Source organism: Mustela nivalis (genome assembly GCF_964662115.1).
Source record: "Mustela nivalis genome assembly, chromosome: 13".
NCBI classification, from domain to species: domain Eukaryota; kingdom Metazoa; phylum Chordata; class Mammalia; order Carnivora; family Mustelidae; genus Mustela; species Mustela nivalis.
Window position 1 is genome coordinate 33,431,137 of NC_139032.1, and position 22,459 is coordinate 33,453,595.

At 37.1% G+C, this 22,459-nt stretch overlaps 1 protein-coding gene across 23 annotated transcripts in view; it reads left to right on the forward strand.

Annotated features, from left to right (window-relative positions):
* Positions 1-22,459, forward strand: part of KDM4C (lysine demethylase 4C) — a 518,729-nt gene that overhangs the window by 326,505 nt on the left and 169,765 nt on the right. For 15 of the 23 annotated variants that reach the window (XR_014301837.1, XM_082695149.1, XM_082695150.1 and 12 more), the window contains 3 exons: positions 2,217-2,398; positions 4,027-4,240; positions 6,183-6,259. Coding sequence is in view for 15 of the 23 variants with exons in the window: in XM_082695149.1 (XP_082551275.1) it covers positions 2,217-2,398; positions 4,027-4,240; positions 6,183-6,259 (473 nt within the window). In the remaining 8 variants the exon portion in view is untranslated. Of the gene's footprint in view, positions 1-2,216; positions 2,399-3,836; positions 4,241-6,182; positions 6,260-6,543; positions 6,621-22,459 lie in introns of those variants that run through there. The other 8 variants (XR_014301836.1, XR_014301838.1, XR_014301839.1 and 5 more) reach the window with 3 other exon arrangements.

The following is a 22,459-nucleotide window of genomic DNA, read 5'->3' on the forward strand; positions in this document are numbered from 1 at the left end:
ATGCTTGTGATTAAATGCACTCTCTTCTGCCTCATAAAGTATTGCAGCATTTAATTGATAAAAAGAGCAAATGAAAACAAGATGACTGGATGGATTTTACACAGTAATATATATAGTTGTATGCCACTTTAGACTTTACAAAGAAGTCTGACACTTTAGATTTAAAAAAAAAAAAAGAAGTTTTACATTTAGTATTTCATTTTAATATTAAAACAAACAAAAAAAGCCCTTTGAAGTAAGTGAGAAGGGAATTCTCACTATGTGAGAATCTGTTTTACCCAAAGCCATAGGCCTTCTGAATCAAAGGGTTTGAATTTAAAGCTAGGTCTCTGGACTAACAGTTCCCTGTACTTGGCGCTGTACAGTGTTGCTGCCATGCTACTTTTAATTGATGGGATTACACAGTAGAGTGTTCACTATATATTCTGGCGCAGAGACTGTCCAAATAAGATAAATACTCGTTGGGTCAGAGTACAACCTCATCTTTGGGGAAGGACATCTGGAGAGCAAGTTTCTCTCCCTGGTCTGTTGAGAAAGTTTGAGAAAAGCTGAATTTGAATCAGGCTATCCTAGGTCAAGGTTTGGCATGGCTTGCCCACATCCTCCTGTCTGGCTTCCATGTTAGAAATTGCCCTCCTTTACTTTTTTGTTGTTAGGGCTTTCGGAACTAAGTAGTATTTCCTGTATTCCTAAAAATGTTTTGAGAACTACCCACATTAACTTATGACCAGCCAAAGTGTTCATCTATCTTGTGTGTTTCAACCTTTTATAATAAAGCAAGTGATATGATAAATCTGTTTTGTGTCAGGAAGAGGCAGTAGCTGTTCAAACCTAAAGGATTTCTTTTTGTTTAGATCCCATTTTTAGTATGTATGTGGGAGAGGTGAGTTAAGGACTTAATGGTATTTCAAATTCCCGGTCAGCTCTTCAACTCCTGTCTTTCATTTGTCAAATCTAAGTCTTCATAGGTAGCCCTTTATTCTGTATTGTACGGGGACTGAGGGGGAAGCAGTGTGCGTTGTTTAGTGGCAGATTACTTCCTTGCAAATATAGGCTAAGATTCTTACCTTTTGTTTTTAAACACTGCCTGGCTGAGTACGAAGCATTTTCCATTATTGATAATAGTAATAATAATAATACCACCACTGCCAACATGGAAGCAGGAACATTCCCTTTCACTCAGTTGGCATTTGATGTCTTTTGAGTTCTTTTCAGCTTCATTTAGCTCTTCTTATTTTTCCATCTCAACAAATCTGCTTTGACTTTTTAAAAATCAGGTAAGTCAACAAGGTAAGGGCTGGAGCACAGAAACACCTGTGCCTTGGGACTTGAGGACATTGCTCCACAGTGTTTATTTGTTAGACTATGACAGCTAGTGGTGAGGAGTTTTAGAATGTGTCACAGCTGTAGATGTTAAGTACTAGATGTAGCTGTGATTGCTGTCACCTGTTCTGATATAATGTCCACTACTATAGGCATTAAGAATTTTTTTCCTCTTAATCTGTTATGTCTTTCTGTATTTTTCTGTCCTTCTATAAAATTTTGTAAAATAATATTTTTGTGGAGTAGATCTCTGCCTCTTGCATGTTAATAGATATACATGTTTAAGAGATTTGACCCTCTGGGAGTATTATCTTAACAAATAAGATTTGAATAAGAATTATTTTTCATATTTATGTAATGGCAGTGTATTGCTTGGCTCATGATAGCTACTCTGTAAATGTTATTTGTCATGAATTCTTGAACCCAAAAGTTAATTAAATGAAGTTCAATTAATACATTTTTATTAAGCCATATACAGTATTAGGTGAGGAAACTAAAAATATTGGTAAGGCAGTTATTGGGCCAGCAAATTCCTCTGCTAACTGGAAGGAAATTTTATAGATATGAGCTATTTTACCATAGGAGATGTTAGTAGTAGCAGTAGGAATACAGAAGTAGTGAAATTGAAGGAGGGAGTTATTCCTGGCAGGGATGGGGAGGGTTTCAAAAGGAGGCTCATTGTCTGGCCATCAGATCTGACCTGGCTCTTGAAGATGAAGAGGATAAAAAGGACATTCATTTTGTTCTGCTTCTCTCAGAATGTATTTGAAAGATAAAATAGGTTTCCTGTCGACATTAATATCAGTGATACTTTGGAATGTTTGCTTCTTTTATAACCAGGGTTGTTTTTCTCTGGGTCCCATGCTCACATTTTATGTGCCTTGTTTTGCAAGAATTGCTTGAGGTTCCATCAGTTGAGGAGGAAGTGGAAGAAACAGAGTCTTGGGCGAAGCCTTTGGTCCACCTTTGGCAGACAAAGTCCCCAAACTTTGTGGCTGAACAGGAGTATAATGCAGCCATGGCCAAAATGGAGCCATACTGTGCCATCTGTGCTCTCCTCATGCCCTACTACAAGGTAATAACGGTGGCGGGGTCACTGCCAGGTTTCTTTATTGCTGCGCTTTCTGTATGGCTGTAGAAACACAGGTGGATCATTGTAAGGTATGTGTGTACATGGAATGGGAGACATCAGTACTTATGTAGCTACATGGCTGTTATAGAATAGCAAACAGAATTTTTGAGTGTTACTAGAAAGCCACTTCTCTGGTGGTGGGTGCTTTATCATTTTAAAATAAGCGATTCGTTTGTCAGTCTTGGTTCATTTCAGTCAAGGAGCAGTTCCAACCTTTTTCAGAAAGAAACACAGAACTTAAAGCTTAACAGTAGTAGAAGTTTTACAAAGAGAGAACTTGGCCTTAGTCTGTTTTGTGTTTGAAAATATCGCTCTCAATAATTGTCAACTCTGTGCCCACATTTAAAATGTTTCTCTTTATCTTCCCACGTGGAACATGTGTAAGATATAGCAGGACTCAATACAAACTGGATTGTTCAGTTCACCCTCATCAGCTAGCTGTGCATAGTATTGTCATCGATGTTATTCCATATATGTCATCCTGATGGCATTTTAGCTTACTGAGGGCCACATTTTCTAACACAAACTCAGACAAAGTGATCTTCAGGAATCTAGTGTGGGTGGAACTTTATGACCTACTTTAATAAAGTAGTATTGATGTGAGCATTGTATCCTGAGTTATAGTCTCAATAATGGAATCAGAAGTATTTTAAGATTGCTTCTCTTTTAGAGTTCATGTAAAGTAAATGTTTTTTTGTTCAGGTATTTCAGGGCATGAAATTGGGTGATATGCCACATGTTCAGCTTTGAAAATAGAGGAAGTAAACTTAACTCACTTGTCTTTGATGGGCCTTTGTGACTGAGAAACTATTTTCTGTTTAGTCATTGAATGTCTGTGTTTTCTTGGAAAAATTTAACTTTTTATTGACTCTTATTTATATATCATATTTTGCCTGTGTATTTTCCCAATAATTAAAAAAATTCTCACTAAACTTATAAGATATAGGGAAACTTTTTAATATAAGATCTTTGGAGATAATATAGTTCATTAATTAGAGTTTCAATTAAGTTAAATGTTTCTCATATATTTTGGTAAGGGATGACAATTTTATTTTGCACATTATATTTCCTTATTTAGTGACATTTGCCAGATCTTTCTGTCTTGAGGTTTTGAAACTGTGGTGAGGCAAAGCCTTCAAAAATTCTCTAAAAACTGTTGCAAAGATTAAAACTGAGGTCTTTGAAAATACTCCTTCAAGTGTAACCAGGTAAAATTTTCAGTAAATGAAACCAAGTCTGCTAACTTAGTGTAAATAAAGAAATAAAAATTCCTCAGAAAAATTGATGCTTTGCCTGAATTATTTAGGTAAGAATGTAGTTTTAGCAGGTTATCAACTTTTTCGTACAAGCAGATATACAGAATGTCCTCCTGTTTTTACAGCTTAGCTTCTGGATGGGAGCCTGAAGAGGAACATTGATAAAAAGCTAATAGTTATATCAAGGAAAACAACAGGAAGAACAGAAGCTGGAAGTTAGTGAATGGAACAGCTATTAGTGGCTTTGAGTGACCAGAACAAATGATGAACTTTTTTGCATGTTTTTCACTCATGTGGGAATATTGTGTTTTTCAGCCAGATAGCAGCAATGAAGAAAATGATTCTAGATGGGAGACAAAATTAGATGAAGTGGTTACTCCAGGAGGAAAGTCTAAACCCCTCATTCCAGAGATGTGTTTTATTTATAGTGAAGAAAGTATAGAATATTCTCCGCCTAATGCCTTTCTGGAAGAGGATGGAACAAGTCTTCTGATTTCCTGTGCAAAGTGCTGTGTACGGGTTCATGCAAGTAAATGCATCTCTCATTCATCAATCACTGGCTTTTCAGTGCTTCACATAGTCTTTGTTTCTCACCCTTTTGTCCCCTGCCAAATCTATTGCATTGACCTATTGGCATTCTTAATGGTTAGATCATTCTTTCTCACATTTCTTCTGATAAAAGTATGAGTAAGTATAATAATCCTTTTTTCTACAGTTTTGTACAGTATCAGTGGAGAGCAGTTTTGTTTTGTTTGTTGTACAGATGTGGGGACATTTTGAGGCTCCTTTTGCACATTTGAATTTTACTTATTTTAAGAGATAGTTTGTAAAAACTTAATTTTAACCTCTGATATTAATTCATGATTATTTTTCTTTGTACTTTTCAAAGAGACAGGACAGTTTTTTCAGTGATTTGGGTAATTATTGTTTGTTAAATTTAATTATAGAGTTTAATTTTTATTCTTTGGGAGGGTAAGGAAATCTGTGTTGCCTTCCAAGGGGAGAACAGTCATTACATTTGTTTTTCCCTGGAACCGAGATGGTCCTGAAATGGTCCATACCTGCCATAATTTGGTAATTTCAAATCATGGGATACATGGCAAATACATAATTTTTTATTTGCCTGCCATGTAAATCCTTTAAAATGTGAAAAGGGAGCTATTTTTTACTGCAAGTCTATTTTAAAGCATTTTAGTATTCCAGATCTTGCCAAATCATATATCATGCTAACATAGTTATGTATGGTCTCTGTAGCATAGATGGTTATAATAGAGGCATTACCTTCTATATTTACCCCAGAGAAACACCAGTGTAACATTAGGGTTGAAATAGTCTTGGTGTCTATCATTTATTGACTGATTAGATACCATCAGCTTCCCCAAGAGATTTAACATAATGTATTTGAAATATAGCAACCTTCTTTACTTATATCAATATGTAACACACACACACACACACACACACACACACACACATACACACATTCACCCTCACATTTTTCTAAGTTTATAACAGTCAATGCATCATTTCACAGGAAAACTGGGATTTAATTTTGATTCCTGAATGTACAAGCTATACAATTTAACTGTAGTATTTCATAAACATGTGCTTGAACTAAACATTTTATAGTCTTGGCTAACTATGATAGGCTTTTCTTTGGTAATTATATTTCTGTTATTTTCTCTTTCATTTAAATGTTATACAAATTTGATATTAAAAATTACTTCTTTAAATCTTTCAAAGCCCTTTGAAAGGCAGTCAGAGTAACACATGTTTGTTGGTACTGTATAATTGCTGCTTATATTTGGATCATCAGCTATTGCCTTACACAGTTATTTTGAGTCAGGCATGTATTGAATAGACAAATAGAACTGAAGATACCTCTTCATCACTAACTGAATTGTGCATCCTCTGTCCTGTCACTGAGATTAAAGCTAATTAAGCATAATTTTTGAAATGTAATTTTAAATTATATTAATTTGTAAAATATGTCAAAGTTTATTATATTATTCTAAAGCTTCCCTAAATTTTCTTTAATGAATTGCAGCTTATTTTGAAATACATTTTGTATGAGTAAAGGACAAGGCCCAATAAATTAGAAATTTAATTATTTTGCCCATTCAAGAATTATCAGATAATTATTGTGAGTATTAGTAATGATTGAGACCCATATTCTCATGTTTCCTGAGACTGATATCCTTTTATAAGGCATGAGAACCAAAAGTATCTCTGAAGACAGCCTTACTTCTGTTTTGTTTTAAGCAGTGAGAATCAGAAATGCTATTATGGCACTGGGTGTGGTGTATAAACAATGAACTTTGGAACACTGGAAAAAATAAAATAAAATAAAATATTTAAAAAATGCTATTATGGTGGGCAGTTGTTCTGATTTTATTTATTCAGTGCTAAAATGTATAATACTACCAAAATGCAAAAGACCTAATTCATGGATCCATACTATTATTTTATAGGTTGCTATGGTATCCCTTCTCACGAGATCTGTAATGGATGGCTATGTGCCCGTTGCAAAAGAAATGCATGGACAGCAGTAAGTGGCCTATTTTAATATATTTTAATCCCTCTGCTTACTCTCTCCACTGTGAACACATTTAATCTAGCAGTAAGTTAAGGCTGTATGCATGGTTTTGTGTGCACTTACTTCTATACTTAATATTTTTCTGATCTTCTCTTTTCAAATCATCCTATCTAATGGCTCTATTCATCATAGAAATATTAAATAAATATCTAAGTGTCACTCCTCTACTCAGGAGCCTACAGAGACTGCCAGTTTATCAGAGCAAGTCTAAAATATTCCTTCATTTTCCCTCCTAGGTCTATTTTGCAGTTTTTGAAAATAAATATTCTAAGTCACACTCAAGGTGAGGATCCTCCCTGACCCCTGACAAAACCATGCTCAAACATAACTTTTCCACTGGTACGAGGTCTTTCCCCACTGATTCATTCATACATTCATACTTCAAGAACTTTTGGAATCTTGCCAGGCATTACTGTAAACTTGGGACAGATTCTTTCAACAACAAGTGATACCCTGCTTAGGGAACACAGATTCCTCCTCATCTACCTTGTTTTTCCTAATGAACCCTGTTAAAACTTTAGCTACATCCAAGTATTAAGTTATAGTAACTCACCATGTCACCTATTTTTCCATTTAATTTTGTGCTACTTTGATAGTTCTTAAAAATTCTCTTTCAAGAAGCATCAGATCATTTTTGAAAGTTAGGACCTGTTAGATCTTAACATTGTATCCCTCACTCTTAATCTCAGAGCAGGTGATTTCAGTTGTAATAGTAGCATTTACTTTGTTTCTCAATGCTCTCTAATGACAAAGAATTAAATTTCTTTGCAACCAGAGTTAAAATCCTGAGGGACAATAAAGGGAAAATGCCTTGCATGATAAAAATTTATGTCATGATACAAATGTTTAGCTCTCAGTGTTGAAAGAGACATATGGTGACTGTAAATTAAAGATGTCTGAGAATGTCCTTTTTTTTTTTAAAGATTTATTTTTTTTTATTTTTCAAATTCATTTTTTATTTATTTTCAGCATAACAGTATTCATTATTTTTGCACCACACCCAGTGCTCCATGCAATCCGTGCCCTCTCTAATACCCACCGCCTGGTTCCCCAACCTCCCACCCCCTCGCCCCTTCAAAACCCTCAGATTGTTTTTCAGAGTCCATAGTCTCTCATGGTTCACCTCCCCTTCTAATTTCCCCCAACTCCCTTCTCCTCTCTAACTCCCCATGTCCTTTTGAATGATTTTTTTGCTGGCATTCACTTTAGGTACTAAGGGAAAAATGAGGGAAAGTATGGACATTCTTTATAGCCCAAATAATCTGATCTGTTTGGTGTTAGAGGTAATATCTCCAATCTAAGAATTCTTTCATTGTCCCAGAAAATTCTTTCATGTCCCAGAAAACATTTTTGTATTTCCTTCAATGTGATTATTATATTAACAAAAATTATATAAATACAGAGTATCTTAAAATCAGCCTGGAAGTCTTGAAGTAATAAGTATATTCAGTTCTTATTTACCATGCAGGTCTTATATTGTTGTATGAGCCAAAAATAAAGCTTTGTAGAATCAGTCTAGACAGTGATGTCCTCTCATTCATGCTGAAGTATAGGTTTCAAGATTAGAGATATTTTAATCCGTTCACCAAAGCATGAAGAATACTTCATTCCATCTACAATTACTGCTTGACTTCTGTGTTTACACACTGAGCACTCCTGTTACCCAAAGTACCATTGTCCTTTGCGTGGCAGAGCCAGGACCAGGCCAAGGCTGTCCACCCTGATTCTAATGCTGCTTGTGATAGCTTACGCTATTTTCCTTTAGCATGTCTTAAGAAGTAAATACTAGATTAGTAATCCTTTAGAACTGATTTAAAGCTCCTATTAGTCTTAATCCCTCACACCCTCAGGAAATACCTTTTGTGTTTTATTATTGATACCATGTAAATCTCTTAAAGTTTGCAAAAGAAATGAAAACTCTTGAATACAGTTTTACAGTGATTTTTTTAGACCTACGTAATACCTTATTTCTAAATTGAAATGATCTGAATTCATAGTGCACCAATTATTTTTTCAAATTATCCATTTGAGTGGACTTTGTCTATGAAGCTCAGATCCTATATTTTTTCTCCTGAGAGATCAGTGAGTTGCAATTTTAGCATTGCAGAGAAGTAAGTGATAATATCAATGTTTTGTTTTAATTCTCTTATTCAGTGTGGATGTGAGTGCTACAATTTTAATTCTTAGTAGACAGGTATGATTCCTTGGATTTTATGGCTGGAATGATTGATTTTTTTAAAAAAAATTATTTATTTATTTGACAGAGAGAGAGAGAGACAGCGAGAGAGGGAACACAAGCAGCGGGAGTGGGAGAGGGAGAAGCAGGTTTCCCACTGAGCAGGGAACCTGATGCAGGGTTCCATCCCAGGACGTTGGGGTCATGACCTGAGCCGAAGGCAATGCTTAATGATTGGATGATTGCATTTTAAAAGTATCCTTAGACTTCTTCAGGAATCAATCTCACATTGTCAGTTTTTAGATTCTAGAGAAGTCTTGGAACTCCTTTCAGTGGAGGCTCCAAAGGAGCTAATGGAAATCTAACAGTGCAAGGGAGGTCAGGTAACATTTGATTGCTAGTTTGTACATCACTAATTCTAATTCCTAATTATTTCCTGGGATTTTCTTTTTAAATGTATTTGTAAATAAGACTTATTATTCATTGTGAATGCAAAATATTCCGATAGCATATTTTGCTTGGGATATATATTAATATAACAGATGTGACTGTTCTAGCTAATTCTGTTTCATTTTATGGTGAGTACTTTGCACACCTGGAGGGTAAGAAGAGGGTAGCATGAAATACCTTATATTTATCTTTTTAAGGTATATGTGAGACTTGAGTGTGGTGGTTCTCTTCTTTAAAGATCCATTTTAGTGGGAGGAGTCAAGGGCGGAGAAGTAGCAGGCTGAGACTACTTCTGCTAGCAGGAGATCAGCTAGATAGCTTATCTAAAGATTGCAAACACCTGCAAATCCATCAGCAGATCAAAGAGAAGAAGAACAGTAATTCTAGAAACAGAAAAACAACCACTTAATGAAAGGTAGGACTGGCAGAGAAGTGAATCCAAAGCAACAGGAAGATAGACCCTGGGGGGAGGGGCCGGCTCCCGGCAAGTGGCGGAGCAACGGAGCACAAAATCAGGACTTTTAAAAGTCTGTTCTGCTGAGGGACATACCTCCAGAGGCTAAATCGGGGCGAAGCCCAAGCAGGGGCAGCGTGGCCTCAGGTCCTGCAGGGTCACAGAAGGATCGGGGGTGTCCGAGTGTCGCAGAGCTTGCGGGAATTAGAACGAGAAAGCCGGCTACAGAGACAGAGCCGAAAGTAAGATCACAGCTCGGGGTTACCTTGAACCAGCCGCAGTCTCAGTGAGCTCGGAGCGTGGCCGGAGGTCAGGCAGACGGGAGTTACTAGGCGCTATTCTCTGAGGACGCACTGAGGAGTGGGGCCCCGGGCCCTGGGCTCTCGGCTCCTCCGGGCTGGAGAGCAGGAGGCCACCATATGTATTCCAGTCCTCCAGAACTCTACGGAAAGGAAAGCGCTCAGGGAACAAAAGCTCCTGAAAGCAAACACGAGCGGATTACTCAGCCCGGCCCCAGGTAAGGGTGGCGCAATTCCGCCTGGGGCAAAGACACTTGAGAATGCTTACAACAGGACCCTCCCTTAGAAGATCAACAAGAAATCCACCCAAAACCAAGTTCACCTACCAAGGAGTGCGGTTTCAATACCAAGGAGAGCGGTTTCAATACCAAGGAGAGCAGCAGAATTCCAGAGGAGGAGAAAGTAAAGCACGGAACTAATGGCTTTCTCCCTGTGATTTTTTAATCTTGCAGTTAATTTAATTTTTTTCTTTTTAATTTTTTTTCTTCTTCTGCTAAAATTTTTTTAACTTTTACCCTTTTCTTTTTTAACATTTTTAACTAGTTTACCTAATATATATATTTTTTCTTTTTTATACTTTTCTTTATTCGTTTTCTTTTTTTTTGTTTTTTTTTCTTTCTTTTTTTTTAAACCTCTTTTTATCCCCTTTCTCCGCCCTCACGATTTGGGATCTCTTCTGATTTGGTTAAAGCATATTTTCCTGGGGTTGTTGCCACCCTTTTAGTATTTTACTTGCTCCTTCAAATACTCTTATTTGGACAAAATGACAAGGTGGAAAAATTCACCACAAAAAAAAGAACAAGAGGCAGTACCGAAGGCTAGGGACCTAATCAATACAGACATTGGTAATATGTCAGATCTAGAGTTCAGAATGACAATTCTCAAGGTTCAAGCCGGGCTCAAAAAAGACATGGAAGATATTAGAGAAACCCTCTTGGGAGATATAAAAGCCCTTTCTGGAGAAATAAAAGAACTAAAATCTAACCAAGTTGAAATCAAAAAAGCTATTAATGAGGTGAAATAAAAAATGGAGGCTCTCACTGCTAGGATAAATGAGGCAGAAGAAACAATTAGTGATATAGAAGACCAAATGACAGAGAATAAAGAAGCTGAGCAAAAGAGGGACAAACAGCTACTCGACCACGAGGGGAAAATTCGAGAAATAAGTGAAACCATAGACGAAACAACTTTAGAATAATTGGGATTCCAGAAGAAGAAGAAAGAGAGAGGGGAGCAGAAGGTATACTGGAGAGAATTATTGGGGAGAATTTCCCCAATATAGAAAAGGGAACGAGCATCAAAATTCAGGAGGTTCAGAGAACGCCCCTCAAAATCAATAAGAATAGGCCCACACCCCGTCACCTTATAGTAAAATTTACAGTCTCAGTGACAAAGAGAAAATCCTGAAAGCAGCCCGGGAAAAGAAGTCTGTAACATACAATGGTAAAAATATTAGATTGGCAGCTAACTTATCCACAGAGACCTGGCAGGCCAGAAAGAGCTGGCATGATATTTTCAGAGCACTAAACGAGAAAAACATGCAGCCAAGAATACTATATCTGGCTAGGCTATCATTGAAAATAGAATGAGATTGAAAGCTTCCAGGACAAACAAAAACTGAAAGAATTTGCAAACACCAAACAAGTTCTACAGGAAATATTGAAAGGGGTCCTCTAAGCAAAGAGAGAGCCTATAGGTGGTAGATCAGAAAGGAACAGAGACCATATACAGTAACAGTCACCTTACAGGCAATACAATAGCACTAAATTCAGATCTCTCAATAGTTACCCTGAATGTTAATGGGCTAAATGCCCCAGTCAAAAGACACAGGGTATCAGAATGGATAAAAAAACAAAACCCATCTATATGTTGCCTCCAAGGAACTCATTTTAAACCCGAAGACACCTCCAGATTTAAAGTGAGGGGGTGAAAAAGAATTTACCATGCTAATGGACATCAGAAGAAAGCAGGAGTGGCAATCCTTATATCAGATCAATTAGATTTTAAGCCAAAGACTATAATAAGAGATGAGGAAGGACACTATATCATACTCAGATGGTCTGTCCAACAAGAATATCTAACAATTTTAAATATCTATGCCTCCAACGTGGGAGCAGCCAACTATATAAACCAATTAATAACAAAATCAAAGAAACACATCAACAATAATACAATAATAGTAGGGGACTTTAACACTCCCCTCACTGAAATGGACAGATCATCCAAGCAAAAGATCAGTAAGGAAATAAAGGCATTAAATGACACACTGGGCCAGATGGACATCACAGATATATTCAGAACATTTCATCCCAAAGCAACAGAATACACATTCTTCTATACTGCACATGGAACATTTTCCAGAATAGATCACATCTTTGGTCTTAAATCAGGACTCAGCCAGTATCAAAAGATTGGGATCATTCCCTGCATATTTTCAGACCACAATGCTCTGAAGCTAGAACTCAACCACAAGAGGAAGTTTGGAAAGAACCCAAATACACGGAGACTAAACAGCATCCTTCTAAAGAATGAATGGGTCAACCAGGAAATTAAAGAATTGAAAAAAATTATGGAAACAAATAATAATGAAAACACAACAGTTCAAAATCTGTGGGACACAACAAAGGCAGTCCTGAGAGGAAAATATATAGCGGTACAAGCCTTTCTCAAGAAACAAGAAAGGTCTCAGGTACACAACCTAACCCTACACCTAAAGGAGCTGGAGAAAGAACAAGAAAGAAACCCTAAGCCCAGCAGGAGAAGAGAAATCATAAAGATCAGAGCAGAAATCAATGAAATAGAAACCAAAAAAACAATAGAGCAAATCAATGAAACTAGGAGCTGGTTCTTTGAAAGAATTAATAAAATTGATAAACCCCTGGCCAGACTTATCAAAAAGAAAAGAGAAAGGACCCCCCAAAATAAAATCATGAATGAAAGAGGAGAGATCACAACTAACACCAAAGAAATACAAACTATTATAAGAACATACTATGAGCAACTCCACGGCAACAAATTTGACAATCTGGAAGAAGTGGATGCATTCCTAGAAACATATAAACTACCACAACTGAACCAGGAAGAAATAGAAAGCCTGAACAGACCCATACCAGTAAGGAGATTGAAACAGTCATTAAAAATCTCCAAACAAACGAAAGCCCAAGGCCAGACGTCTTCCCGGGGGAATTCTACCAAACATTTAATGAAGAACTAATTCCTATTCTCCTGAAACTGTTCCAAAAAATAGAAATGGAAGGAAAACTTCCAAACTCATTTTATGAGGCCAGCACTACCTTGATCCCAAAACGAGACAAGGATCCCATCAAAAAAGAGAGCTATAGACTAATATCCCTGATGAACACAGATGCGAAAATTCTCACCAAAATACTAGCCAATAAGATTGAACAGTACGTTAAAAGGATTATTCACCATGACCAAGTGGGATTTATTCTAGGGCTGCAAGGTTGGTTCAACATCCGCAAATCTGTCAATGTGATACAACACATCAATAAAAGAAAGAACAAGAACCATATGATACTCTCAATAGATGCTGAAAAAGCATTTGACAAAGTACAGCATCCCTTCCTGATCAAAACTCTTCAAAGTGTAGGGAGAGAGGGCACATACCTCAATATCATCAAAGCCATCTATGAAAAACCCACCGCAAATATCATCCTCAATGGAGAAAAACCGAAAGCTTTTCCGTTAAGGTCAGGAACATGGCAGGGATGTCCATTATCACCACTGCTATTCAACATAGTACTAGAAGTCCTAGCCTCAGCAATCAGACAACAAAAGGAAATTAAAGGCATCCAAATCGGCAAAGAAGTCAAATTATCACTCTTTGCAGATGATATGATACTATATGTGGAAAACCCAAAAGACTCCACTCCAAAACTGCTAGAACTTGTACAGGAATTCAGTAAAGTGTCAGGATATAAAATCAATGCACAGAAATCAGTTGCATTTCTCTACACCAACAACAAGACCGAAGAAAGAGAAATTAAGGAGTCAATCCCATTTACAATTGCACCCCAAACCATAAGATACCTAGGAATAAACCTAACCAAAGAGGCACAGAATCTATACTCAGAAAACTATAAAGTACTCATGAAAGAAGTTGAGGAAGACACAAAGAAATGGAAAAATGTTCCATGCTCCTGGATTGGAAGAATAAATATTGTGAAAATGTCTATGCTACCTAAAACAGTCTGCACATTTAATGCAATTTCTATCAAAGTACCAGCCATCTTCTTCAAAGTAATGGAACAAATAATTCTAAAATTTATATGGAACCAGAAAAGACCTCAAATAGCCAAAGGGATATTGAAAAAGAAAGCCAAAGTTGGTGGCATCACAATTCCGGACTTCAATCTCTATTACAAAGCTGTCATCATCAAGACAGCATGGTACTGGCACAAAAATAGACACATAGATCAATGGAACAGAATAGAGAGCCCAGAAATAGACCCTAAACTCTATGGTCTACTAATCTTCGACAAAGCAGGAAAGAATGTCCAATGGAAAAAAGACAGCCTCTTCAATAAATGGTGTTGGGAAAATTGGACAGGCACATGCAGAAAAATGAAATCGGACCATTTCCTTACACCACACATGAAAATAGACTCAAAATGGATGAAGGACCTCAATGTGTGAAAGGAATCCATCCAAATCCTTGAGGAGAACACAGGCAGCAACCTCTTCGACCACAGCCGCAGCAACATCTTCCTAGGAACATCGCCAAAGGCAAGGGAAGCAAGGGCAAAAATGAACTATTGGGATTTCATCAAGATCAAAAGCTTCTGCAAAGCAAAGGAAACAGTTAACAAAATCAAAAGACAACTGACAGAATGGGAGAAGATATTTGCAAATGACATATCATATAAAGGACTAGTGTCCAAAATCTATAAAGAACTTAGCAAACTCAACAGCCAATGAACAAATAATCCAATCAAGAAATGGGCAGAGGACATGAACAGACATTTCTGCAAAGAAGACATCCAAATGGCCAACAGACACATGAAAAAGTGCTCCATATCACTCGGCATCAGGGAAATACAAATCAAAATCACAGTGAGATAGCACCTCAACCAGTCAGAATGGCTAAAATCAACAAGTCAGGAAATGACAGATGCTGGTGAGGATGTGGAGAAAGGGGAACCCTCCTCCACTATTGATGGGAATGCAAGCTGGTGCAACCACTCTGGAAAGCAGCATTGAGGTTCCTCAAAATGTTGAAAATAGAACTGCCCTATGACCCAGCAATCGCACTATTGGGTATTTACCCTAAAGATACAAACGTAGTGATCCGAAGGGGCACGTGCACCCGAATGTTTATAATAGCAATGTCCACAGTAGCCAAACTATGGAAAAAACCTAGATGTCCATCCACAGATGAATGGATCAAGAGGATGTGGTATATATACACAATGGAATACTATGCAGCCATCAAAAGAAATGAAATCTTGCCATTTGCGACAACAGGGATGGAACTAGAGCATATCATGCCTAGTGAAATAAGTGTAGTGGAGAAAGACAACTATCATATGATCTCCCTGATATGAGGAAGTGGTGATGCAACCTGGGGGCTTAAGTGGGTAGGAGAAGAATCAATGAAACAAGATGAGATTGGGAGGGAGACAAACCATAAGTGACTCTTAATCTCAGAAAACAAACTGAGGGTTTTTGGGGGGAGGGGGCTTGTGAGAAAGGAGGTGGGGTTATGGACATTGCCGGGGGTGTGCTTTGGTGAGTGCTGTGGGGTGTGTGGACCTGGCGATTCACGGACCCGTACCCCTGGGGATAAAAATATATGTTTATAAGAAATAAAAAATTTAAAAAAAATCTATTTTAATGACTTCCATTGATGGATGAATGGGTAAAGAAGATGAGGTGTGTATTTATATGTATATGAAGATACACACTGGAATTTCATATTCAGCTATAAAAAAGAAGGAAATCCTGCCATTTGCAACAACATAAATGACCTTGAGAGCACTATTGTAAGTGAAATAAGTCAGGGAAAGACAATACTGTATACTCTATTTTATATGTGTAATCTTAAAAGAACACACTGAACTCATGGGAGTAGAAAGTTAATTGTTGATTGTTGGGAGCCGGTCATGGGGGAAATAGGTAAAGGTGGTTAAGGGTACAGACTTCCAGTTTTAAAATGAATACATTTTGGGTATCTAATATACAGCATAGTAATAACTATAGTTAGAAATACTCTATTGTATAGTACTGTACTTGAAAATTGCTAAGGTCTTTAAAGTTCTTGCCACAAAAAATAAATAAGTAAAAGAAATTATGTGAGGTAATGGATGTGCTACCTAATCTTATTTTGGTAATATTTCTCAGTATACATACATAAATTAAATCATCATTTTAAACTTAGATGTTAAAACGTCAATTTTATTTAAGTAAAGCTGGGGGAAAAGGAGACTATAATAGCAACTGTATCATGGAGATAAGCATCAATAATTTAAATTTTAGAAGCAAAGGCATTTTAGGTATTATTTCATCTAATGTTTGAAAGTAGTCAGTTTTGTCACTGTCAGCCCTGGCAAGGTAACTGAGGATGCATGCAAAGCTGGAATCAATGCTGACCAGCTGTCTTTTGATTTACCAGTTCTAACAAGGGACATCACTCTGGCCCCAACTGTTGTAATAGTTTTTAAGTAACCAGAGGCCGGAGCTTTGTCTCATTTACCTCTGTAGCACCGTTATCACCTGTGTGGTGTTGGATCATTTCTGAAGGGGTGAAACATAAAGTAAGAAGGTTGTGATCACAGAGAAATGGGCCAGACCTTTGTGGCCTTCCGTGCTCTCACTGTTTTCAGAGTCTCGCTCAGTGCTTACTGTGTTTCCTTTTGCTATTGTTTCTTTACTTTATCCATTTGTGTCAGTTAAAACAAGAAAGAAGCCTCAGCTTCTTCTTTGCAGCTTTAATTGAATGGGTTGGGGGAAGAGATAGGTTACAAATTTTGGATTGTACCCCCACTTAGATTCTAGGATCCTGGATCTATATCCAAATTCAAATGAAATGAAATAAAGAACCCCCCAAAAACCTGTCTGTCCTGAGATTTAGGTTGTACTTCCCATCATTCTAACTAAATGTAACTGCTTTGTGCCGATTTCCCTATTTCAGTATCGCTTAGGTGAATAGATGCAACTGACTGAAAGCTATGTTCGAATTTATGGCTTATAACTCAACTCTATTGGATTATTTTATTTTCAGCTATTTGTTTTCAACCTTTTTGTGACTATTTATAAAATGGATTTTGGAGCAGTTTTTACTCTGTTACCGTATGACTTGAGAGCACATGCCAAACATTGCCAAGTTCTGTTTTTAGGTATAGACTGTCAATACTCTGATTCTACCATGTTTTTCTTATTTTGATTTTTAATGTGAGTCTAATCACTTTTGATCTAATTTGCTATACTTTTCTCTAATCTGCTTCTTTCCACTGTATAATGACTATAAGTCATTACTAATTAAAAATGCTAGTATTCTCACTGTAAAAACATAGAATATGTATTGCTTTCTTTGAAGTTTTTTTTTTCCCACCTTTTCTTTTTTATCCCTACACTGAAAAAATTTTTTTTCCATTCTGGGTATTTCTGTGAAATACCTGACTACTCCTTTAAGAATACACTTCTGATTATGAAGAAAGATGTTTGTTAGATGTCTGGAAGGGGCCAGTAACCTGAATAGTTACTACTATCTAAAATAATAATAATAATAATTTATATGGTTTATATTATGTAGAGTAAAAATAGGATTTTCCATATTATCTTTTGAAGAATTTATAATATAGAATTCCAAAGGGTAAAATAAATATCATCAGATTAAGGAGGTTAAAAGGGAATATGGATAAGATTTTCTTTTCTTAAAATTTATAGATTATGTAGGTGTCTGGTGATTTTTTTCTGTCTAGGTAATTTGGATATTTATTCAGGAACCTTTCAGGGGAGAGGGGCTATGAAGTTTTGTTTTAGTGCCATAAGTGGTGGTGAAAACTGCGTGTAAGGATTGGTAACTTATCATGGAAAGTCACATCATACTCAGATTTATGACTTTGACAAATCATAAGTTGTCAATCTTCTGTCCTTGGCAGCATTAAGCCTGTGCTATAGTTTTTCATTGTCAGTGTGACCAATTTCAATCATTTGTGCTGTGTCTTGCTATGGAGCTTTTTTATTACTTTAAATAATTCTCAGGCAGGTAAGCACAGTAGCTCACATACTTAAAATCTAAACAAAATCCAAATTAAAGAAAGATTTAAAGCCAATATAATGAAAAGGTTCTATTAGAGATTATATCTAAGATCTCTTCTGACCCTAAAGGCTCTTGATTCTGTGTTGCTTTGTATGTCCATTTTGCTTTAATTAGCTTTCCTTAAGAATTGGGGACCTTCAAGCATACTAAATTTATCATGCACTTCTTAAACTAGTCAGAGGTGTTGAATAGCAGAAAAGTATAAGAATACAAGTGGCACTGATAATTATCGGACAGATCGGTGTAGTTTTTATGAGCTAAAGAAAATTTTTAACAAACCATTGACCTCAAGGTCTTACTATAACTTTATCTACTTGCTTCTTGGGAATGCATGACAATATGCATTATCTAAATTCTTTTTTATTTTAGTATATCCTGTTACACTTAATTTAGAAATATTTGTTTCGGTATTTTTGCTTACAAGTAATACAGTATTAAAAAAATAGCTGTATATTATATTCTTGGGCAAATATTTGCCATTGTATGAAAAAGCAGATTTTGTAATAAAAAATTAAAAAAAAAACACTTTATAGGTTGGAATTTTCATTTTGTATAATGAAATGTACAAACTAAGTAATTGCACACATCTATTGAATAGCATTTATTGTACTACGTAGAATAATAAGGTTGTATTGTATATGTGTGACATATCTGTAATAACATTTTTTCCCCCAAAATGGTTTCAGGAAATCAAAACCCAAACATGAAATATGTTTTCACATTTATTCACTATGCCCTTTCTTTTTCATTTTTTTTTAATGGAGTAACATAGATATGAACAAGTTATTCTTTAATGATAATTTGGGATTTGCATTTCCTTTCCTCTTATAAAGAATGGAATATGGAATTGCAGTGATTAAAAGAAAACATTTTGGTGTTGTATTTTTTTACTGCTTGACTATAAGTAAGTGATATCTATAGATTTGGTAGTGGTTGCCATTCATGCCCTCTGAGGCTGAACATATTTATTTTATTTGACTTCTGAAAGAAAATGAACTATTTTTTTTCTGCATAAATAATAGTCACAAAGTTAAATTCTAGAAATTCCTGGGGTGGTCTTTACAAAACTCACTCCTGTAAAGGAGTGTAGACTTGTAGACTGGAAGAATCTAAGTCATTTGGTGGGCTGAGGTCCGGAGCCGATGACCAAGAAAGAATTCTTGAGACATCTTTGGTGCAAAATGGTGGTTTATTAAAGCACGGGGACAGGACCCGTGGGCAGGAAGAGCTGCTGCCCCGGGTTGTGAGGGATGGCAGGTTATGTACCCTGCTGTTGGGGGAAGGTGAGGGGAAGGGAGGTTTCAGTGGAGTTTTCATATGCTAAAGAAGGCCTACAAGGTGCCAGGATGTTCCAGGCCTGCCCTTGCTGCAGGATCAATGTTGTCTTTAGACCAGCCATTAACATTAAGATAGTTGGGAGACTTTTTGGTGGGGTGTCACAATCCTGCTATCAATCATCTTTGTTAGTGAGATTTAGGACATTTGTAAGCCAAGGGAGACTCCTGTCTAGCAGGATTGTGAGCTCTGCAAGTTAACTATTTGCTTATTGTTCATGGCAGTCAGGGCTGCCTGAGGGATGCTACACTTATGGAGGGGAAAGGGTGAAGAGGGGGTGCAAGGCACCAGCTTTTGCTTTGTCCTCAGCCAGCCTCCTGCTCCCTCATCAGGGGTAATACTCTATTGGCATTTCAACAGATAATGAACCAGGGTTTTAGAGAGTCAGTCTTTTTCTCCCTGATTCCCCCTACAATATGGTAAGAGAGCCTGGATTTATAGCAGTACACTGGCCTTCAGATTTCCAGGCCTAGACTCATTTATCTGTTTCTTGTTTTTAGAGTGGGAAGAAGGCTAAGCAACTGGCCAGTTTTTGAACAAGGTTTTTGAATGATTTTTGTTTGTTTCCATTGAAAGCTAATCTAGCACTAACTTCTAGCTAATTATAATAGAATTTGTTATCTACTTAATGTAGGTTAATTAGCATTACTGAATGGTTGAGTAAAGCAGTTTCTTTACCCCTTCATAATTACTCTAGTTTCTGCCCAGAGGACCTTCCCCAGAACTGGATAATCTTCTGAATCCAATTTGCCAACTGACAATAGCATTGACATTTTTCTTTTACTAAGAGCTCTGAAGTGGCTTTGTATGTAGATCAGAGCCATTGATTTTTAGATCAGTTTGGCTTATGGCCTTGAGTGGTCATGGTGGCACTGCTGTGCCCTGTGACGTGTTTTATGCTGTATTTTTTTTTTTTTAATTCCTTGAGACACTTAAGACCAGGTGATAGGAGGCTGTCAGCCTAAAAGGCTGACTTTGATCCTCATATACAGTGAAACTAATAGAAAAAGAAAGGCTCTGTTCTTGTTAAAGGCAGGGCATTCACAAGTGCGTGGTGGCGGTTTGTAGTCAAGTGGTTGCTTATGTAATTACTCCTCTCCATTGAGGTGTCCCTAAGCCACTAGCTGGGACCACACTCTCCCATTTGAGGAAATACATTTGGCTTCACAGTTACCTCTTGCTTCCTGAAGAGGCAGAGTGTTCTAAATAGCTGCAGCCTTAAACCTTGGCTCACAAAGGCCAGGGTGGTAATAATTATTTTAAATTTAACCAAATAGAACAGCACATTTGAGGATATCAATTATCCTGACAACATAGCTATGATGTGGAAGCCTTCCAGTTAGGGAACTGCTTACAGGCTAAAAAGTCCCAAATCATTTTTTTATTCTTTACTTTCTTCTTCCTCCCTCCCTCCACTTGGTAACAGAGAGAAAGAGAAGTCTACACAACTTATTTTAAGTGGAACTATATTCATAAATAGCTTCTTGATTGAGAACAAATGCCTCATTAATCTTAAGTGCTTCAACCAGAGAGCACAAGTGAAGTCAGGAAGAATAATGACTGACATTATGGGGAGCATAACATACTGTACTACACACCAGGATGTGCATGCCTGGAGGTCACCAGGCTACGAGGCACATCTCCTTAGCAGTGAGGAAAGGGAACCCTGGGGGTGGGGGGGAAGTGAAGTGCAGGCACTTCTCATGAATAGCAAAAATTAATCCAGTGACAGGATGAAGAAATAAAGTACTTTTTTATTTGTTATAGAAGGTGATGCTGGGAAGAAAGAATAAACCAGCTGGGTTTTTACTTGAAAGCCAAATGTTGTACTGTTCTAACAAAGTAAGGTATATGTTCAACTTGAAGTACTTTGCTTAGGTTCCTGGAAATATGGTTATATAAATGCATTAAGCTTCATGTGGATGATCTCTGACCAGTCTTAAATTATAGAGGTGCTTCTTGCCACTGCTCATGCGCTTGCCTTGCTACCCTGTATCAGATAGATACTCTGCAAATCTCAAATTAATTTTTATATTGGTGTAAGCAGTGCTATTAGGAAGATAAATCCAGGGAAAAATTGAATTTGAAATAAACAGTATGTATGGCTTTATATTCTTCTGTTATATTCCATTCATACAAATGGTTGTATGATGACATTTAAATAGCTATAATGTAGTAAGTGCACACCCCCTCCCCAAGATGTCCATGTTCTAATCCCTGGAACCTATGAGTGTGTTTGTCAATGTTGCATAAAAAACAGAATTATGGTAGTAGATGAAATTAAGGTTGCTAATCAGCTTATGATATCTGGGTTTACCCAATGTAGACACAGGGGTCCTTGGCTATGGAAAAGGGTGGCAGAAGAGAAGGTCAGAATGAGGTAAAGTGAAAACTCTTGACCTGCTGTTGCATGCTTTGTAAGTGGAGGGGAGCCACGAGCTGGGGCATGCAGGCAACCCCTTAAAGCTAGAGTAAGAGCAAAGAAAAGCTAGAGAGTCTCCAAAAATGAATAACCTCACTGATCTTATTTTAGCCTTTGATTTTAGTGAGGCCCAGTTTGGACTTCTGACCTAATGAACTGTATAAATTGGTGTTATTTTAAGTGATGAAGTTTGAGGTAAATTGTTACTGCAATAATATAGAACTAATATAGTATTCAGTAGAAAGCCTTTTGAAAGGGTCATTCATTTGTTTTCACTCTCAACTGGCAGTGTCCTTGCCCAGTTGTAAGATGAAGCATCTTTCTCAGACTTTTTTCCTTTCTTACTAGCTCACAGTCTCTAGTTCCTGGAGTCCAGGAATCCTTTACCCCACTGTGACTCCCAGTATTGCTCCAGCTTTTCAGTCTCTCCCTCCGCTCTTGTCCTTACTATTGTTTTTAGCTAATATGTTTCCTTGAGCACACTTCCAGCTCTTCTTCCATTTGCTTATTTTGTTACTGTCCGTACAACTCAATCCTGGTAAATCCTATTATGTATCAGCTCTGTACCTGCATCCCTGTAGCTGACATTGGTGTGTCCTCAGGGATGCGAGTAATTCATGCTGCATTCCCATCATGCAGTCCCTCTACCACTGTCCAGGTGGACTGTTTCATAGCTCTGTCACCTGAAGCTTCCATTCTTCTCCCCCATCCTTACTCTGACTTTGTGAACTTACT